This window comes from Diachasmimorpha longicaudata, chromosome 7 (assembly GCF_034640455.1).
Source record: "Diachasmimorpha longicaudata isolate KC_UGA_2023 chromosome 7, iyDiaLong2, whole genome shotgun sequence".
Classification (NCBI taxonomy): domain Eukaryota; kingdom Metazoa; phylum Arthropoda; class Insecta; order Hymenoptera; family Braconidae; genus Diachasmimorpha; species Diachasmimorpha longicaudata.
In genome coordinates, this window is record NC_087231.1 from 4,980,891 (window position 1) to 5,002,311 (window position 21,421).

The 21,421-nt window shown below is 42.1% G+C and overlaps 5 protein-coding genes across 8 annotated transcripts in view; 1 reads left to right on the forward strand and 4 right to left on the reverse strand.

Moving 5' to 3' along the window:
* Nucleotides 1-21,421, reverse strand: part of LOC135164204 (uncharacterized) — a 79,179-nt gene that overhangs the window by 34,536 nt on the left and 23,222 nt on the right. The window contains exon 1 of one of the 2 annotated variants that reach the window (XM_064124346.1): nucleotides 590-1,001. The exons of the other annotated variant lie outside the window; for it this stretch is intronic. The gene's annotated coding sequence lies outside the window, so the exon portion shown is untranslated. Of the gene's footprint in view, nucleotides 1-589; nucleotides 1,002-21,421 lie in introns of those variants that run through there. 2 annotated transcript variants of the gene reach the window in all.
* On the reverse strand, nucleotides 1,451-4,828 carry LOC135164207 (NAD-dependent protein deacetylase sirtuin-7). Its single transcript, XM_064124354.1, has 4 exons — nucleotides 4,050-4,828; nucleotides 3,865-3,962; nucleotides 3,367-3,582; nucleotides 1,451-3,262 (listed from the first exon to the last, which is right to left on the reverse strand). Exons 1-4 carry the CDS (start codon nucleotides 4,146-4,148, stop codon nucleotides 2,074-2,076), a joined length of 1,602 nt encoding a protein of 533 aa, XP_063980424.1. The 5' UTR covers nucleotides 4,149-4,828; the 3' UTR covers nucleotides 1,451-2,073.
* LOC135164210 (UNC93-like protein MFSD11) lies at nucleotides 4,963-8,981 on the reverse strand. Its single transcript, XM_064124358.1, has 2 exons — nucleotides 8,703-8,981; nucleotides 4,963-7,138 (listed from the first exon to the last, which is right to left on the reverse strand). The coding sequence occupies exons 1-2, from the start codon at nucleotides 8,793-8,795 to the stop codon at nucleotides 5,840-5,842; spliced, it is 1,392 nt and encodes a 463-aa protein (XP_063980428.1). The 5' UTR covers nucleotides 8,796-8,981; the 3' UTR covers nucleotides 4,963-5,839.
* On the forward strand, nucleotides 13,670-20,432 carry LOC135164840 (rho GTPase-activating protein 44-like). Of its 3 annotated transcripts, none has more exons than XM_064125546.1 (10): nucleotides 13,674-13,863; nucleotides 14,240-14,313; nucleotides 14,445-14,598; nucleotides 14,862-15,150; nucleotides 15,262-15,486; nucleotides 16,122-16,419; nucleotides 16,901-17,140; nucleotides 17,247-18,091; nucleotides 18,203-18,360; nucleotides 18,872-20,432. In XM_064125546.1, exons 2-10 carry the CDS (start codon nucleotides 14,261-14,263, stop codon nucleotides 19,298-19,300), a joined length of 2,691 nt encoding a protein of 896 aa, XP_063981616.1. In that variant the 5' UTR covers nucleotides 13,674-13,863; nucleotides 14,240-14,260; the 3' UTR covers nucleotides 19,301-20,432. The 3 variants fall into 3 exon arrangements, with proteins under 3 accessions (XP_063981617.1, XP_063981616.1, XP_063981618.1); XM_064125548.1 differs by having other exon boundaries at nucleotides 13,675-14,313; nucleotides 18,872-18,919; nucleotides 19,001-20,432; XM_064125547.1 differs by lacking the exon at nucleotides 14,240-14,313 and having other exon boundaries at nucleotides 13,670-13,863.
* Nucleotides 20,224-21,409, reverse strand: Anox (anorexia). The gene has a single exon (XM_064125551.1). It carries the CDS (start codon nucleotides 21,270-21,272, stop codon nucleotides 20,565-20,567), a length of 708 nt encoding a protein of 235 aa, XP_063981621.1. The 5' UTR covers nucleotides 21,273-21,409; the 3' UTR covers nucleotides 20,224-20,564.

Genomic DNA, 21,421 nt, shown 5'->3' on the forward strand with positions numbered 1-21,421 from the left:
TGAAAATAAAAACTTCCAGGTGTAAGGACAGACACTCTTCTCTCCCCTATCCTCTCCAATGAGTTGTCCTTGTTGACTGTCGACAGTTGTCTCGAGTAAAAGTCTCCCCAGGTCTTTGTGAACTCCCGATACCCCATGAGCATTTGCCTCCCTTGTGCGCACACGGTTTGCAGTCAAGTATCAACAGCTTGGGAGGTATGGCAGAGCCGGTGGGTAGGTTGAAGACGACAGTAAGCCCCATAGAACTCTCTTACTCACTCTCACTCACTCTCTCTCTCTCTTTCTCTCTTCCTATCACTCCCCGCTATTCCCCTTTCTGACTTCACCAGATTCTATGCACAGTTTAGGGGTATCACCATGGCAACAGACCGTGGCTTTTCTTCTCTCCCATAATACCCTCCCACTATCGTCCACCAGGCACTTCTGCCAGGCTATGTGTCGCCGTGGAAATACTCGCTCCGCTAGTTTTCCCTCGTTCCAACCCCCATTGGTGTTCAACTACAACACAGCTACTGCTACTTTCAAATCCACTCCCTCTTCTCTCTCCCCACTGGCCTTTCGCTCTCTCACAAGTGCATGGAAAACTCACCGAAAACAGTTTCACTGTAATCCCAGCAACACGAGGACTACCGGCCTTGTGGATGCAGCGCTACTGGTGAACATCCGGGGAAGACCTTGCACGTTGGAACGAGCAACCGATGCTACCAGCCAACACAAATCCAATAGGACAGCAACCTCCCCACCATCAACTAACTCACACTGTAATCCACGAAATATACATACCTCTAGTCAAGACCTAGTCCAATCCTCCCTCCCCACCGAATTTTTTTTTCCTACCGAATTAATAACAGCCCACACAATTCGACCCAATATGGTGCGGTTGCCACTCGCCATAAAAAGTAATGTCAAAAAAATTGGCTCACGTACGCGTCCCAACAAAAAACACGGGACTCAGTCCCTCTCTTTCTCCATATTTTTCTTCGAGGGAAACACCAGACTATGCCGCAGCGTTTCGCTCGCTCTGCTTTTGCCAACCGGGTTCTCCCGCTCTACACCCACTCACTCATCTGTCTCACTTATTCCAGCGGTTTTACCAATCTATCCACCTCACTTGCACCCACCCCACTGGGGCTGAGAGACTCCGCGGAATATCGATTGTACCCCTAGCACACAACTGGGGGGGTTACCTCGCCGGTCCCGTGACAACCCACTCACTTTTACACTGTCTATATCTAGCCCACGTATGCGCCATTGCGTATGAAAACTTTGTTCGGATTATGGCCCAACGATAGGATCAACGATTGAACGCGACAGCATTTTTCCCCCAATCGAATGAATTGATCCAGCTGAAATTTGCCTAAAGGGTGACAATGGTGACTATTACGATCCAGGGTATTGGATATCACCTGGTCCACCCACACCCCTCAGCTTTTATAGATGATAAACGACTAGGACGGGATGAACGAGACAAATCACCTGATTTTTCTTTAGCTCTTTAATTTTAATATGTCCTTTTTCTTGAAAATTAAGAAAAATAATACGTTTAATCTCACATTTTAAATTCATCGGCAGTTAAAATAACGGGCAAAATGTTAATTATGAAATTTACTGCAGATTTTTTTTCTAGTACAAATAAATAATAGTCGAGTTAATACTTTTTGAAATAATCGATAAATCAACATTTTTTCAAATACAGCACATTCAATGTTGCTGAAAAAATCTGAAATAATGGAGATGGCTGGAGTAAAATGGAATGGTCGTAAATCTACATTTTTGATTTACCAGAAAGTCAGAAAAACTATCGTTTTCCCCGAAGATCACACGATGACAAGAGTCAAAGAATAAACTGATGTCACTGACTTAAACCCAAATGATTATTTGTAAACTTACATTAGACAAAAAAATAGTCTCAATTTCGCTCTTGATTCTTTTCTACCGTTCCATTTTACTCCACCCTTTCCATTTTAAAGTCTTTGATCATATAGATTACATCGATACTGTTGCTTCTACGTCGCCCTTCTGTCCATCGATTAATATCAATTTCGTGGGTTTGATGATTTGGGCCAATGGATGCTACCGTTTCTTCTTGAAACCCTTTCGATAGCCCTTGCCAAACCATCCAGGATTCTTAGCCGTGGCCCTGGAAGCATCCTCTGACTCTGCCACCACTTCAATGTTATTCTCATTGTCATTGTCAATAGGTGGCTCGATGGAGTCAGTAGGCTGATCAGTAACAACAGGATCTTCGCCATTAGTCTGATAGAACAAACAATTCTGTGATTGCTCGTTCTCCATGCAAAATTTGCAAGCTGGCGTGACTTTTGGCTGACTAATGTCCTCCTGTTTGATCGGTGGGGCTTGAAGCAGTGGATAATAAAGTAGCGACGTCAATTGGGGATAGAGAAACATCGGTGGAAATGGTAAGCCCATAGATAGGAAGGGTAATGCGGTGAAGAATGGTGCCGAGTAGGCGCTCAATGGCTCACTGATATTAATCTGTGATACGCAGTCTTCATTGTCCTTTTTTGGTATCATACCGTTACTCTCAATCACACTCTTCTCCTCATTGGCGATTAAAACAGGCTCCTCAAGACAAGGTTGTGATGTTGTCGATTGTTCACTAATTTGCAGTCTTATAGCGTGATAAAATATCGGATCCTTGGATCTATTATAATCTGGTATATCTAATCCTAAATGGCTCATTACTCGTTTCATAACTTCATCACATCTGCCGTTTATCTTCAACGTTGCATTTTCATCCTTCGGTGTCCACTGAAGATTAACTATGTACAGGGAGCAACGTTTCTGAACAGGTCTGTCCATCTGCCACAGCCAGGGATATTTTTTCAGGACTTTTAGACTCGAACCAAGACACAGAATAACATCAGCCTGTTTCGAGGCACGACACGCCCCATTCCAATTTATCGGCCATGGTAAATTTCCACGTTCGCCAAAGTGAACTATCGAATCCTGAAGGATGGAGTTACACTTGTGACAATGTCTACCTGTTCCGTGTGAATACCTCGCTGTTTTTTCAGTCACGTCGAATAACCGAAGGTATTCCTGAAATGGTTTACACGCCCGGCAAACCTCTACGTACATATTACCATGGACTTCTGATAAAAATGAACGTGGAATACCACTGCGTAGGTGAAGGCCGTCGCAGTTTTGGGATACAACGTGCTTCAGTACACGAGCCTTGTACAGGGCATACAACGCCATGTGCGTGACTGTCGGCTCCGCTAAGCTGAGATCATGATTTCTGCAAGTGTGTAATTACTAATGAATTTAGTTAAATCTCATGAGTTTTTTTACGGATGAAAATGTTTTTCAATGGTTTTGAAAGAATTGCTTGGTGGAGTTTACCCTATGTCTTTCCCCTGCTGCATTCGTGTCCAGACACCGTTTGTCCCTCTGTAATCTGGAATTGATGCTGCTGTGCTTATGCCGGCGCCGGTGTAAACAGCAAGGGAAGATGCACGACTTATTGCCCCAGCTAGTCTCATACATTTTTCCTCGAGGAGCTCTGGGGGGTCCTCAATCTCCTCCAATCGTGCTTTCACTTTGTCCCTTTTTTCTTGTCTACAAAATTTGATTTCTTAGTGAAAAATTGGAATTGCAATATTTCTAAACTTTAGTATGAGTTTGTCCTCATTCCAAATATATTCTGCATCTACCAAATAACCGTATGAAACATGAAGTTAACATACAGCCGATACTTTCGAACTTTTCAAGAAGCAAAACTTGAATAATTAAATATCTTGCCTATAAAAATTAGGATTGTCTTTCTTCTGCACCAATAAAATATTAATTAAAAAAAATAGCGCAATTAATTTTCATTATTAATTAATCTTCGCAGCGTACCTAAGATTAACCTCTTTGACAACATCACCACAGGAAGACAATAATTCTGTTTCCTCAGCAGTTCTGTCCACCTCCGATTTATTAAGTATGGCAGCGACCTAGTGAACCAAACAAAAACACTCATTGTTTACATTTTCGTAATTTCCCCTCCCCCCGCAGCACCAACGAAAAAAAGCTACACTTACCTTTTTCAATGTAGCAACACGCTCATCTTTCACCTTAAGTGGTTTCAGGGTAACCGCACGTCTTCTCAAAAGGAACTTGTCGTTACCACTTTCCTCCATCTTTAATCAAAATACTATTCCCAGCGAAACGGGCGTCTCAAGATCCATCGGAGGTTTTTTCACTTCCTCCATGCAACTCACGTGTATGTAATCACAATTATTTTATCGGTGCACAATGCAGCCAGTAACCCCCATACTTGGCATCAAATCGAGAGCCATATCTCGATTTAATATTGGCAAGTGGATATTATTATCGAGAGTTATTAATACAGATTTGTTACTTTTATTAGACACCGATGGAAAACGCATTTCAGGGCTCATGTGTGAAGCACTACAACTGCAATTCCGATAAAATCAACGACGCCGCAGGTAAACTGTCTCGAGTCTAGTGCCTTTTAAGTCTGTCAGGTGGGACCCCACCAAGTGGTATATATCGTCTGGAGTTATTGAACGATTGGGAGTGTTGCAGTTACTTCCCCCCGTCAGCGATCAATCCGAGGTGATGTTTTCAGTAGGTGATGCACTCAGTCAAGCGATGAATATCAATGATGATCATCCCGTATTTGTTTTCACTGCGACGAACGCCATTAGGGAGATAGTACCCTGTGCTAAAATGTCTAGCACCGAGTCTGCTTTGCCGACATCTCGACAGTAGTTTTATCGACTGCTGATAGATGCCGGGGGCGTGGAGTTTGGGCGGGATTTTTCGAAGTGCTGCGATGTCATTGCACCATTCAGAAATCACTTTCTATTTGAGCTCGTTGAGCCTCACACGAGGATAGAGTGAAACGTAGGATTTAATATATTACCTAGTGGCATTTAAAGGTCTGCAATGATCAGGTTTACCGCAGGCTTATTAATAAACATGAGCGAATTTATATACAAATATTTCATATTTTATTCAACAATATCATCAACAACGTCCATGCCCTCATTATGGGGAAAATAATAAATCTGTCAATTTAGTTAATCAGAATTGTCGGATGCAGATCAGTCACAATGATATAAATCGATAAGGTGCGTTGGACTAGCCGCGGCCACTGAAATGCAGAGACGAATGCGATAAAATTGAAGTGCGCGAATGGGAGGGGATAAAAAGATATGAAATGTGTGAATATAAAAAAAAATATTCCTAAAATGCGTTCAAGCGTAATGTTTTCAGGTACGCTGCTATCGTTTGAAAATTTTATCCAACTTATATACAATCAATTGATAATATCCGGGGAAGTACAGTCTCAGGGGATTGCAATAGTCCATCGCGATTGCACATTTTTTTTATTTTATCGAATTGCATTATAGAATTCTCCTGACACACTTTGATTAGGCTTTGGTCATCAAGGTGAACCGTGCTGAATGCCTTAACATTATCGTCAAAAATGTCATAAATCAACATTGTTGTCAACAATGGGCAAAGCACGAGTGGAATGAAATAAGAAGACAAGATCCACTTTTCCTCAAGTGGCTCTTGAAGATCGTTCTGTGGATGAAGTGCGTAGAGTTCAACGGTCGATGGGTACAGCAAAGCTCAATCCTTGATGCAAGAGCTTCGCATGCCGAACGATCTTGAACTTTACACACCTTAAACTGTTTCAAAAAGCAAACTTTTACTGCACTTCTGATATGTTCACCTTGGCTACATAAGCTCCGGGTTATTGGCCTTACTACCTCATTCCACCAGGCGTCCTAAAACGTTCGAATTTCCATTACGAATCCACAATCTCTCTCATAATTGCCATGACTGATGGTGTCACTCACTCCTCAGCACTGACACTTTCCGCTAACCTGGGCTCGCCCTCCGCAGGTTCTAGCTTCTTTCTCGAGTACCTTCTCTCGATGTAGGTGAACGCTACAGTTCCAAGTACCATGGACACAAGGAGAATAGATAGCTGTCCATGGAGACCCACATGATTACTATATACAAAACTGATGGCCGCAGCCACCGACTGAGTGAACTTGAATAACGCGAAAGCTGGAGCGCTGTCTTTAGCGTATATCACCCCAAGTAACGAGTAAATCTGAGTATTGTAGCAGGCATCACCGAAACCCAATGTCAAACTTCCTGCCATCGCGAGTACTGGTGACGGAACCATGTAGGCTTCTTCATTGGTGTCCTTGAATGGCGAACTGTTGGGAAGATTGAGGAATGCAGATATGTACGCAAATAGCGTAATAAAAAATCCAATCACCACTACTGGCCATCCTGTGCATTTTCCAAGAGCACCTGGACCTCTTGACGCAAGCATTCCAAAGATTGCACCACCAAGAACTTCTCCCACTCCAATGCAAATACCTGAGAGGCCAACGAGACTCTTCCGTTTCTCGCCCATGGCCTCGGTGAAGCCGATGCTTGATGAATAAATTCCCGAGAAGAATGTCAATCCCAAACCAGTATAAATAAATGTCAATGACAGTAGGAGCATCTTTGGAGTGATACATAGGCTGAGAGCATCCCTGAACGCACTCCAAGCTGCAGCACAGCCGGCTTGACGTCGGGGTTCCGGCATTGCCAGTTCTTTGTCATGACTGGAGACACCTTCGGCTTCTCCAAGGGACAGCTTCTGTGGGGGCTTCCGGAGGATCGATAACACTGCTACTCCAACTATTGCGAGACTAGTCAGAACCCAGAAGACAATCTTCCTCGTTGGGCCGTCGATCTCGGGATCCGTGAACATAAAGTACACGAATAAATTTCCAGTGAACATAGATGACTGAAAGATGGCCCAGAAGAGGCCCGAGTTCCGGGACATGGTTTCCGAATCACTGTTCTCGGTGAGATACTGGCCATGACCAGTCCATACTAAGGAACCTCCGAAACCGAGAATCGCCGAGGCTGTGTAGAGTAAACCTGAGCTTGGGAGAAGGAATGTTGCTATGAAAAATGCATAACAGCAGGAGCCTACGAAAATAGCTATTCTTGGGCCCGTCATTGAGATGAAGGATGGGGCTAGCCAGTTGCAGATTGCCAATGCTGCATAGATTATCGCTAAACTTGTGTAGGCATTGCCGTTGAACGACTTGTCATCCTTTGCTATGCTGTCCAGAATGGTTTTCTGAAAGAGAAGGGTTATTTACCTTCGTGCCGAGCGATTTATTAGGTAATTGAAAGAGAAAGAGTTTAGAGAAAATTACTGACTCAAGTGCGATAATAAGTCTTACGACATGTGCCACTATTATTATTTTCTATCTCACGCATTGAAATAGGACGACCTGGACCCGATTCATCGAAATGTCTGGGGGCTCGACTTTTCATTCTCTACTTTCACCTCTATCGATGAATACCAAGTTCTTTCGCGCTGGTTGTGAAAATTGTACAGTCAATTTTACGTGTCACTCGATCGTTTGTATTGATTTACCGGAATCGATATATTTTGAAGATTTGTAGGTGATCAATAATTCGATCACATTCGTCCTTATTCCGCTTGAGAATATCCGAGTACTTTGGTTTGTTTTTGCTCCAATCAAATTTTTTTCTACGTTTGTAGTCATAGTTTTTTTTCCGTTAAGAAATTCTCAGAATTTTCTTCCTCTTAGTAATTTTTTTTCATATAAAAATTTCTTCTTTTTCCTCGTCGATCCTTTCCCGGCGAATTCTTCTGTCGATTTAAATGTCATAGTGCGTGCTACAGACATTGGTAGATTCACCTATTCAAAGGTACTTGAAAGGGAGCAGATTTTTAGAGCATCCTCCACGACTGAATAAAAATAGGAACAAGTTTCCGAAGGAACCGGTTTGGGCGCCGTAAAAATCGAGAAAAAATGGAATTCACGTTTTCAAATTTTTATTATTTTATTATTTCCATACCGTGGTGAAAGAGATATTTCTGGGGATGTTGCAGTGAAATTTTCATGGTTAATACTGCCACACCTAGTGAAACTAATCCCGTTAATATTCTAACCGACATGTTAATTATCGTGTGAAGCCGAATTAATTTCCTGCTTGTTGAATACAATCTATCATATACAACTGATGTTCCCCGTCGAGTCAAATTATTAAAGGAAATCAATTAGATTACCCGAATACTTCGGATCGATTCTTGTAAATAACTTTATCAATCGGGATCAATATCGAATCTAGTCCAACGAAATATCGATATTCCAAAGTATTTCTTCACTCTATTTGCTGTTGCCGTTAGATAAGATTTTTTCGGACGATCGTACAATAAATTAAATAGGCACCCGTTACTACAATAACAGAGTGATAACGCGTCGGATGATACATTGAACTGCAACGATAGCAAATGCACCAGCTAAACCGCGCTCTATCACTATAAAGGCTTTATCCCATTGTTAAATTACTCAGAATACCTGATAAATTCGCGGGGTAAACGCGGAGTTCAAACTCTAAGGACTTCTTTGTCCACAATTCCGGAAAAATCTGAGCTCATTCCAGTTGGCCTTGCAATACCTTCAGATTAAATTTCCACCTGATGACATCAACCGTTTCAGTTGCCTTAATTTAAATAGCCCGCTCGCTGGGAAGACACGTGTGACACTGAGCTGCGCAGACACGAGGGGAGAAACGTCAAAAACTGTGACGCATTTATTTACGAATAATCGGCAATTGATACGCGAGAACGACACAAACGATTGTTTACAATAATGGAAATTGCTCACCTCAATGTTTCCCATTGTTTGGAATGCGGTAAACACCAGCATAAATCCAAAACTTAGGACCAGAACGTTCAACAATCTCTTGTCAATCTCCATGATTACTTATGAATTTTCCCAAAAATTGGGTGTTACGAGATTTCAATAAAATGACACTTCAAGTTAACACCGTATGTTAGACTATCCTCCCCGAAGGTGTTCGCCGCATGGGTAGAAGCGAATGGCTTCGCCAGCCGCTGTTGACAGCCAGTGGCGCGTCGGAGCCGCGGAATCATGCGGCAGTCGTGGGGGCTTGATCGACTCGATTCGGTTTTTTTTTTTCGCTATCATAGAAAAAAAAGGATCTGAAGTTGGGAACAAGTTCTGTATGTCACGTGGAGCACAATAGGTACTTGACATTGCTCCGGCAGTAGTTCATGACATGAGAAAAATTTCTCCAAGTGGTCTCTCTATTGTTTTATAAATATTAAAATTGTTATGCATTTTTTAATAGATGCGTGCGCACTTATTTGATAGGGGATAAATATTTATTAAATGATATCGCGATTTTTCTCAGTAATTAACTAAGAAGAATTATTACTAGTTAATCAGTAATCATTGTAAATTAATTTTGCTGAAGAAATCTGCAAAAGCTTGGGAATTTCTCCTGCATTACTACTCCCACCGAATCGACTAATTATCTCGCAAAAAGTAGTGACAAGAACTGCAAGCAATTCTCCTCACCATAAATTCAAATCTTCGCGAGGGTGGCGCCACAGTTTCCTCAACCCACCGCAATTTACTTTCCATCTTAATAACAAAATAGCATCTTCCCGCGATAGGCAAAAAGCACATCGACACGATTGAAATACTTCAAGTTAAAGTGAAACTCAATCCACCGAATCCAATGGTTCACTCAATTTCTCCACTCGATTCATTGGCTCGATAATCCCCCCAACATAACCCGAACGCGAGCGCCTCACAATTGATCGTGGCGAGGCGCGAAGTACATGTACCGGAGCAAAGAGGATAGACCAAAGTAGAGGCTCAGTTCTGGGGGTTTGACTGACGCCAGTTTCTCCACATTACCGACATGATTTCACCCCCGAAGAGACGGGGCGCCACGAATCCTACTGGGGTATCAGCATATCGGCCAAGCCGGTAACGCCTCAGTAGCAGTCCCGCTGCCACGGGGACAAGTCGAGAGTGGAGATATAGGTTTCTGCGCCTTTGAAATGTTTCTTTATGATTTTTCAGCCATAATATGTCGTTTTTAGGTTTACAAAAATTAATTTAAAAGATCTATTTTTCCCGGTCAGGAGAGAAATATTTTCACCTGGCCAGTTAGTTAAGCATGTACCAAGAGCTAAATACAATATTTTAATTGCTATATTGGCGCACAGCGAGCGTCCTCAAATCGCATGCTGTGGACTCGAGTTCGATCCTACCACGAATCCAATGGCGCCAGCCAAATTGTCCTAGCTATGATATTTCCAAAGATATGGGCGAAAAACGGTATGAGCCCAAATCCGGGCCCATTTCGCTCTAGGAGGCCCAGGAGCCGAGAAAAACGCGAAAAACTAGAAAAATCGACTTTAGAAAATTCCCGGACCCCTAGAAAAATCGGAAATCGTCTCACGAATCCAAGGGTGCCAGCCAAATTGCCCTAGCTATGATATTTCCAAAGATATGGGCGAAAAACGGTATGAGCCCAAATCCGGGCCCATTTCGCTCTAGGAGGCCCAGGAGCCGAGAAAAACGCGAAAAACTAGAAAAATCGACTTTAGAAAATTCCCGGACCCCTAGAAAAATCGGAAATCGTCTCACGAATCCAAGGGTGCCAGCCAAATTGCCCTAGCTATGATATTTCCAAAGATATGGGCGAAAAACGGTATGAGCCCAAATCCGGGCCCATTTCGCTCTAGGAGGCCCCGGAGCCGAGAAAAACGCGAAAAACTAGAAAAATCGACTTTAGAAAATTCCCGAACCCCTAGAAAAATCGGAAATCGTCTCACGAATCCAATGGTGCCAGCCAAATTGTCCTAGCTATGATATTTCCAAAGATATGGGCGAAAAACGGTATGAGCCCAAATCCGGGCCCATTTCGCTCTAGGAGGCCCAGGAGCCGAGAAAAACGCGAAAAACTAGAAAAATCGACTTTAGAAAATTCCCGGACCCCTAGAAAAATCGGAAATCGTCTCACGAATCCAATGGCGCCAGCCAAATTGTCCTAGCTATGATATTTCCAAAGATATGGGCGAAAAACGGTATGAGCCCAAATCCGGGCCCATTTCGCTCTAGGAGGCCCCGGAGCCGAGAAAAACGCGAAAAACTAGAAAAATCGACTTTAGAAAATTCCCGGACCCCTAGAAAAATCGGAAATCGTCTCACGAATCCAATGGTGCCAGCCAAATTGTCCTAGCTATGATATTTCCAAAGATATGGGCGAAAAACGGTATGAGCCCAAATCCGGGCCCATTTCGCTCTAGGAGGCCCAGGAGCCGAGAAAAACGCGAAAAACTAGAAAAATCGACTTTAGAAAATTCCCGGACCCCTAGAAAAATCGGAAATCGTCTCACGAATCCAATGGTGCCAGCCAAATTGTCCTAGCTATGATATTTCCAAAGATATGGGCGAAAAACGGTATGAGCCCAAATCCGGGCCCATTTCGCTCTAGGAGGCCCCGGAGCCGAGAAAAACGCGAAAAACTAGAAAAATCGACTTTAGAAAATTCCCGGACCCCTAGAAAAATCGGAAATCGTCTCACGAATCCAATGGCGCCAGCCAAATTGTCCTAGCTATGATATTGCCAAAGATATGGGCGAAAAACGGTATGAGCCCAAATCCGGGCCCATTTCGCTCTAGGAGGCCCCGGAGCCGAGAAAAACGCGAAAAACTAGAAAAATCGACTTTAGAAAATTCCCGGACCCCTAGAAAAATCGGAAATCGTCTCACGAATCCAATGGTGCCAGCCAAATTGTCCTAGCTATGATATTTCCAAAGATATGGGCGAAAAACGGTATGAGCCCAAATCCGGGCCCATTTCGCTCTAGGAGGCCCCGGAGCCGAGAAAAACGCGAAAAACTAGAAAAATCGACTTTAGAAAATTCCCGGACCCCTAGAAAAATCGGAAATCGTCTCACGAATCCAATGGTGCCAGCCAAATTGTCCTAGCTATGATATTTCCAAAGATATGGGCGAAAAACGGTATGAGCCCAAATCCGGGCCCATTTCGCTCTAGGAGGCCCCGGAGCCGAGAAAAACGCGAAAAACTAGAAAAATCGACTTTAGAAAATTCCCGGACCCCTAGAAAAATCGGAAATCGTCCCACGAATCCAATGGCGCCAGCCAAATTGTCCTAGCTATGATATTTCCAAAGATATGGGCGAAAAACGGTATGAGCCCAAATCCGGGCCCATTTTGCTCTAGGAGGCCCAGGAGCCGAGAAAAACGCGAAAAACTAGAAAAATCGACTTTAGAAAATTCCCGTACCCCTAGAAAAATCGGAAATCGTCTCACGAATCCAATGGCGCCAGCCAAATTGTCCTAGCTATGATATTTCCAAAGATATGGGCGAAAAACGGTATGAGCCCAAATCCGGGCCCATTTCGCTCTAGGAGGCCCAGGAGCCGAGAAAAACGCGAAAAACTAGAAAAATCGACTTTAGAAAATTCCCGGACCCCTAGAAAAATCGGAAATCGTCTCACGAATCCAAGGGTGCCAGCCAAATTGCCCTAGCTATGATATTTCCAAAGATATGGGCGAAAAACGGTATGAGCCCAAATCCGGGCCCATTTCGCTCTAGGAGGCCCCGGAGCCGAGAAAAACGCGAAAAACTAGAAAAATCGACTTTAGAAAATTCCCGAACCCCTAGAAAAATCGGAAATCGTCTCACGAATCCAATGGTGCCAGCCAAATTGTCCTAGCTATGATATTTCCAAAGATATGGGCGAAAAACGGTATGAGCCCAAATCCGGGCCCATTTCGCTCTAGGAGGCCCAGGAGCCGAGAAAAACGCGAAAAACTAGAAAAATCGACTTTAGAAAATTCCCGGACCCCTAGAAAAATCGGAAATCGTCTCACGAATCCAATGGTGCCAGCCAAATTGTCCTAGCTATGATATTTCCAAAGATATGGGCGAAAAACGGTATGAGCCCAAATCCGGGCCCATTTCGCTCTAGGAGGCCCAGGAGCCGAGAAAAACGCGAAAAACTAGAAAAATCGACTTTAGAAAATTCCCGGACCCCTAGAAAAATCGGAAATCGTCTCACGAATCCAATGGTGCCAGCCAAATTGTCCTAGCTATGATATTTCCAAAGATATGGGCGAAAAACGGTATGAGCCCAAATCCGGGCCCATTTTGCTCTAGGAGGCCCAGGAGCCGAGAAAAACGCGAAAAACTAGAAAAATCGACTTTAGAAAATTCCCGGACCCCTAGAAAAATCGGAAATCGTCTCACGAATCCAATGGTGCCAGCCAAATTGTCCTAGCTATGATATTTCCAAAGATATGGGCGAAAAACGGTATGAGCCCAAATCCGGGCCCATTTCGCTCTAGGAGGCCCAGGAGCCGAGAAAAACGCGAAAAACTAGAAAAATCGACTTTAGAAAATTCCCGGACCCCTAGAAAAATCGGAAATCGTCTCACGAATCCAATGGTGCCAGCCAAATTGTCCTAGCTATGATATTTCCAAAGATATGGGCGAAAAACGGTATGAGCCCAAATCCGGGCCCATTTCGCTCTAGGAGGCCCAGGAGCCGAGAAAAACGCGAACCGCCCTGCCCCCCCTGAAAGACTTCGATGAAATTGCCAATGAGCGAGAGAGAAATATCTTTCCCCCTCTCTCTTCCTATGTCACTCACACTGGGTTATTCACGTCAGTAGTACTCGTGGCGCCCCGTCTCCTCGGGGGTGAAATCGTGTCGGTAATGTGGAGAAACTGGCGTCAGTCTAACCCCCCGAACTGAGCCTCTACTTTGGTCTATCCTCTTTGTACCGGAGGGGTTCTATTCTAAACCGATGGACAATACCTACAGACAAATCACGACGTCATACACGACATTCAGTCTGCGTTATATATATTTTTTTTATATCCAAATGTAATCAGCATTAAAACCTCGTTACCGCCAATTGTGAATAAGGAGTCGCACAATGTGCTCATGTGTATCAGTAATCGAATGAAATTGTCGTAAGTACCGAGCCATTAAATCTACAGATATAAATAGAATTGGGGAGGGCTTATCGTCGTGGTGGCTATCTCCTCTCAATGCCCGTGCCCACTGTCTCTGTGTGTACGTATCTGCCTGAGGTGTATGAGATCACGATTCAGGCATTATGACGGATTCACTGCGACACTCAAAGTCGGATCCTTTGGTTTACTGCAAATGCTTGAGAAAGGACGCGCCCTAGATATGTATGGGCCGTCGCTGGCGACGTTTTGTGAAGTGAAAAGTGGATAATCCCATTAAATATTAGAACTTAAACATTATACTGTTGATTATTATAAAATAAGGTGTGTTGATTCTGTGCCAGCGATAGTTGATATTTTTTTTTTATCATCCAAGTGTCAAATCTCACCGTCAATCATGAAGAAACAATTCTTCAGAGTCAAACAACTAGCTGACCAGACATTCTCCAGGTGAATCACTCATTCTATCTCCCACCCTTGGTTTTATCAATTTTTGAAGTCATTATCAATTCTCTTTGATTGATTACAATTCACCGAGGACAGTTTTAACGGTTGAGAACTTGGTTTTCCTGTATTTTCAGGGCTGGCAAGACAGAAGTGCTTACTGACGACCTGCAGGCAGCAGACAAGCACGTTGAGCTGATAAGGAATGCGCTGACTGGACTCAGCAAACGTCTGGGTACACCGCCCAGTGCCGCCCTAGCCCAAGACACATCGCTCAAGGAAAAACGCTTGGTAATTTCCACAAATTACTCGATAATTGCCAATTCGAGTTTTCGACGAATATCTTGAAATGTAAAAGGCATAGAAAAATTTTTGTTATAACCTTTTTTGGAGAGCCAATTGAGGGTTATAAAAAAGGTAGGGACACAAATTTTTCCATCTCCTTTAGATTCTGAGTTATTCATCATATAGTTACTGAATTTATCTATCCTCAATTAGCTGGGATTATTCAGTGATGGTTGTCTTTTTTTTCATGATATTATTTTCATTCTCAGAAAAAATGTCCGGAATATGTTCTCGGACAAACAATGATGGATTGTGCAACCGACGATGGCTTGATGAGTTACACATTAGCCGTTTGTGGCCGTGCTCAAGTGTTGCTGGCCTCCGAAACAGTCGATCATGAGGCCAAAGTCGAGCAATACGTCGCTGCACCTCTCCAACAGATTTTGGAGACTGACGTCCCCAATATCATAAAACACAAGAGGAATTTAGCACGTTTAATACTAGACATGGACAGCGCAAGAACGCGGTATCACCAAGCGAGTAAACACAGTGCTGGAGGTGATTCATCAGTTGTCAAGTTTATTTACATATTCATGGTCTATTCATGATGCATTGTTTCTGTTTATTTTTTAATTATCTGCATTCCGTCGGGTTTGTTTTGAATTGCAGGCACAGCGGCGACTAAGATTGATAATTTGAGGGAAGAACTGGAGGAGGCTGAGACAAAAGTTGAACAGTGTCGTGATCAATTGGCTGCTGAGATGTTTCAGCTCATGTCGAGGGAGACTGAGCTTGCTCAAAGAATAATTCAGTACGTCAAGCTTCAGCGAGCTTATCACGAAAGTGCCTTATTCTGTCTCGAGGATCTCATTCCGGGATTAGAAAGCTACATCAGTGAGTTACACAGCTAAATTTCGTCTCGTTTGACTGTTATTTGTTAGGAGTAGTGGGAGAAGATTATGCATATAGTACCCATTAAGTTTTACTCATTTCGTGGTACCATTCTCCGGGATATATTCGGGAAGAGTATCTCTTTTGAATCGTTTAAGATCTCGTTTTGTTTCATGACTTCCGAGAGGCAATAAAATCTATCGACTTTCATGGTTGAAAAATTAATAATCAGATTTCACTGGAATCCATTCAGATACGAGAAAGAATTGCAATCACTTCCTCTTTGCTTCCCAATGGAAGCATTTCAATAGTTCAAATCGTTTCGATATTTTCCTGATCAAATTATTCAACATATTCTAAAAATTTAGAATTATTCATAAATGTCTTAGTAAGTGACTTCAATTTTAAAAAAAGAAAATCGATTACCCGGAAGAAAGGGATAATAATGGGAATAATAATGATGATGACTTCCAATTAGTGTTGATAAGACTCAATCAGCTGAAAATAAATCTGATTCAGTCAAATAACCCTCGAATTATACGCGATAAAAGAAAATCACGGGCAAAACAACTTGCATGTGCATACAACAGAGATTTCTCACTCGTTTTGATGGAAACTATTGTTTCAATCATGCTTAGATGACAATGAGATGAAGCCAGTGTATGGCCACCCTTTGGAGGAGCATCTTCGAGTGACAAATCGTAAAATAGCACTTCCAATTCAACTTTGTGTATCAGCACTTCTGAAGCTTGGAATGGAAGAGGAGGGCCTATTTAGAATAGCCGGTGGTGCGTCTAAATTACGAAGAATTAAGCTCAGTTTAGACGCATGCTGTCTCACGTTACCAACAGCATTGGAGTACAAAGATCCTCATGTTATTGCTGGAGCACTTAAGTCATATCTACGCGAATTACCTGAGCCCCTTCTTACCTACAAGTGAGTTAATATCTAATAAATTTCAAGTTGTATTATTTTTTTACTATTTCAGAGGATTAACTTCCTCAATAGATGGACAACCCCTACCATTCCCTTTACTTTTTAACGGCTTGAAAGTGTAAAAATGCGTAAATTACTCGGACATATCTGTGTGTAATGTATGATTGCAAAATTCCCTCGGTCATTGCACCGATAAGGAAAATTGTGCGCATGTGTAAACCAAAATTGTTTTGATTCATTGACTTGCATTACATGGACGGATTAGTTGGTCACCGGCCAGTGGAATCATTTCAATTGATCCGACCTCGAGTTCTCAACCACACACACACACTCACCCAACTACATTTCAACAAATGTGATCCCAAGTGGGAACATAATACGATTTATTTATTTCGTCTCAGTTGGAAATGCAGCAATCATGTTAATGTCCCCATTGATTGAATTAAATGAATGGAATGAATGGATAATTTTTTTCTATCAGATTATATCCAGAGTGGATGGCAGCTGCTAAAATAGTGCAGAGTGATATCAGGTTGAGAGCACTGTGGGAAGTCCTCCATAAATTACCACCTGCTAATCTGGAGAATTTGAGGTTTTTAATTAAATTTTTGGCGGTGCTGACGAAGAACAGTGACGTTAATAAAATGTCACCTCAGAATATCGCCATTGTCATTGCACCCAATTTAATATGGAGCCCTCAAGAAGATGTTAATACTATGGTGTAAGTAGAAATCATTTTGAAAGCAGAATGATTAACAAAATAATTTTGAATGATAGTCATGACATCTATCTCATTATTTTTTAAATACTGTAATGTCTGCTTTTAGAATGAATATGAGTACCGCAAACAACTCTAGTCTAATAGTCGACCAATTAATAACGTATGCGGACTGGTTCTTCCCCGGGGAGATAGACTTTGATCGTGATTTGGACGTCGGCATTGTGAATGGCAATGAGCCTCAAGTAATTGGTATGCGAAGATGCATATCGAACAGCAGTCTCAGTGACCATGGTGAAAGTCCACCCCAGGGTAGTCCAAAGCCAGCAACAAGGCGAAAAAATAAGCCAGCACCAACGCCCCCAAATGCAACTCCAGATAAAACCGAAAAGAGAATGGATGATAAACCTCCCCCGGCCCCTGACAAGCCCCCAAGGCCTTTAACAACAGCGACATTGAATCGTCACACCTACAAGGCTCAGAAACATGAAGTGAATACTGAACTTACGACTCATCATCACGAGCCAAAACCCGAGAGAACTGACAAGAATGAAAAAATCGAGAAGCTGGAGAAGACCGCAGAGATGGAGGGAAAATCTCTGATTTGTGAGACTACAAATCATGACACTCATCCCCACGAGAACAATGAGAAGATTGAGACGCCAAAGTTGGACAATAACGTCGAAATAAAACGTAAAAACTCTGATTCATCAGATACGAAACGCAAAAATTCGGACTCACTGGCCCCTATTGGATTCGAAGGCATCAACATGCGAAGCACTTCCAATGCAGCGCAGTTCCGAATTTCTGACCCTGAAAATAACGATATGCATAAATCAAAGCCAGTACCAGCGGAAAAACCATCGCCCTCGACTTTAGAAAGGAAGAGGGTTCCCGTGGCCGCGCCGAGGACCACCTTGGTGAATGCAGCCCATCAAAATTGCAGCACGCCAGGTTTGAATAATTCTAAACGACTACTTTCATGCGAAAAAAATTCTAGTAAACGATTTGTTGGAAAATGTCAATTTTTCTAAGGTTTTTTTCATCTCCTTTTCTGTGATTCAGATGACACAGTGGAATTACGAAAAAAAAGTGATCCTGCCCCGGTGGACAGGAACAGCAAGCCGGCGATTCCAGAACGACCCGCAGGACTTGCTAGGCCCTCCAGTCTCATCAGGCCTCACATACGCCAGAGCAATGAAAATTTGGACGTTGACGTTGGAGTAAGTTCAACACCATAAATACATCCCTGTGTGTCTTATCTTTCTATTTCACGATCCAGCATGAGAGTTGCTTTTTTACTGTATCTATTTTTGTATTGATATGTGGACTGTGTATTTGTCTCATTAAAATTTATCTCTCTGATGAGAGATATGTAATATTATGGTTTGTTTTTTATTAAAAAAATAGGATGATTCGTTCAGTTTTCACCCTACTATATTTTAGGACCCACTTCTCTTTTCGTGAGTAGGATAAGAGGAACAAATGAGAATAAAATTAGGGCGAGAATTATTTTTTATGGCAATAGTTACTTAACATTTTTTACTTTCCTGCATTAATTAATATAATTTATAATTCACAGTTATGAATTGCATAATATTACTATAAATACGTGGAAACTGGTACGAAGACTGAACGATTCATGCTAACCAAAGTGTGATGTTTCTAGATTCTCCGAATTGGATTTTAGCGACGGATGTTTTTTCTTCAATGTTGGATTAATTTATTTTATAGCCATTAACACTGGAGAGAGCACACGTGTACTCAGTGGATAAACAACAGGTCAGTATAATACAAGTGCGTGGAAATAATTCCGCGAAAGCTACGTCCGAGAGCAATGGAAACAGCGCTTCCAACTTGCAGAGAAGTCCAAGTGTTGGGAGTCGGCCAACCTCAATGTCCCTGAGTGGCGAGCGTCCGGAGAAGCCACCCAGGCCCGATATGCCCGAGCAAAACAAATCTCATGCCAGAACTAGGTCAGAGGGTAACATCATCGATGTTCAGACACAGACGCAGACGGTCATTGTTCCCAAATCACCTGGGCAAATTCAAACTGGTGAAAAGTCACCGAGGTTTCATCAACGACCACCACGGCCTCAGCCACCACCACCACCGCCTCCGACAAATCGACCTAAATCCGATCACGAAAGTACTAATTTATAGAGTAGATAGGTAGAGTTTGGAAACCATATCGATTTTTTTTTCAATTTGGATTTTAATTGAAAGGGTTAAGTGATGTTAGACATTTAATGAAGAGGAAATTTCTTGGAAAGTTAGGGGATTATTTGAAGGATTTCCAGAAGCGAATTGAGAGAAGATTACATTAAAATTCATGTGAAATACACTTGTAAATAATTGAAAAAGAGAAAAATATCAAAAGACATTTGCTTTTGTTAATGCATTTTAGTAGAATTAAACTTTCAAATAATCCAGGGAGGCTGTAACATTTACAAGAAATTTATCTCTACATTATTCCGTATGGCTTCCTCAGTGAATCAGGAATTTTAAGTCATTGACGTCCGAAAATCGTCGTTGAGACATTTTTACCTCTGAAATAGCGATTTTTTATACATATTTTCAGAAGCAGAAGTTTGAGAAACTCATTCAATGCTTTTCAGATGAGAAAATCACTTCAAAGTGCTCCTAATCTCAAGAATATAACAAGCAGTATGGACTTCAGCGCACAAATCTCGAGTTGCCTCGAGTTTTTTTTTATTCGACCGAGTAGAAAAATTGCGCTTTTTTCGACGTCGTTATTTTAATTTTCACGATTTATTGCTCGACTGTGATTGAAAGAAAGACAATAGATCGAATGACATTCATCATAATTTTGTTTTCTCTCATAATGACAGAGAGTAGAATCAGCTAGTTATATTGATTCAGAAAAATTAAGTTTATGGAATACTCTTTCTCTTCACTTATTGATTATATTTCGTTGGCATTGCTTAGATCTTTTTTACCCTCTTCGTATTTTAAAAATCATTATCGTGATTATCGTGATTATTGGATTTTCTTTTTTTGGATAATTCACCTCGGCGAATTGATTCAGATGTTAGTAATGATAATAGGGCAAAATGGAAAAAATGTTTTTAAAATTAAAAGTTATGAGTTTATTGAAGATTTATGGAACATAAGATGAAAACGGCAATCGGTTAATTCAAAATCGTCCGTAGACGTGAAAAAATTTTCATCGGAGCACGCATTTACCTAAGGAGACCTTAGGCTGTGAGTATATTGGAGTATTAAAGGATTTATTTGTTTATAAATGAAATAAAAAAAAAACAAAAATAAGAAACGGAGCTTACAGAGACAAAATTTGAACCCCATTTTCCAATCATATATTTCCAACATTATTTAATGATTCATTCATATTAAAGATAACACAATCTTGATTGACATTCATACAGTACTAAACCAATGAATCATGTCAGAGTATGGCTGCAAGTCTGTCATCGGCAACTTGTTTGGGTGTTAGTCCATCGTGATCCTTGAGTGATTTAGCCCCAATGGAGAGCAGATATTCGACGACATCGGCATGCCCACAAGAAGCAGCATAATGAAGGGCTGTTTGGCCATCATCATCTTGGGCATTGATGTCCGCCCCTTTTTCAATCAGACACTTGATGGTGGGTATGTGGCCTCGATCAGCAGCCCAGTGAATCGGCAGCATGTTGTCCTTGTCAGGTGTGTTGATGATCGATGAATCACGCAGCAGTAATTCCCTAACTTTATCCTCTCTGCCTTCCTTCACCCAATCGAACAGAGTCTTGTCCCCATCGCTGAGAACATCATCGGTGTTTACCATCGAGCTGACAGCGACCCAGGCTTTACCCCCAATCTTGGCATCGTGCTCCCAATTCTCATCCAAATTTGTCAACAATGAAATATACTTCTCCATCGCTTCCTCCTTTCCCATGTCCCCGAGGCTCCTCCATGCCTCCCACTTCTGCTTCGCCTGTGCCTGATACCAACTCGGTTTAGCGGTGTCACAAAGCCCCACAGTTGCCTGTTTATAGAGACCATAAAACCCTAGCAATTGTCCCGAATCCAAATTTGCTGCCAAACTCTGCAAATGATTAGCGGCTCGATTAAACCTAACCTCTAAATCGTCTACACTCTCCTTCTCTGCCATCATTAATCACACTAGCTTAAATGATGTCAGTTAATGGCTAATTATTGTTCGTTAGTTTCCCAGAAATGTCTGATGTGCAGATCATATCCCTCAAGATGATGATTTGGCTTCGTCAGAATTGTTTGATACGTTTCTCTGTCAGGAATTTCGAG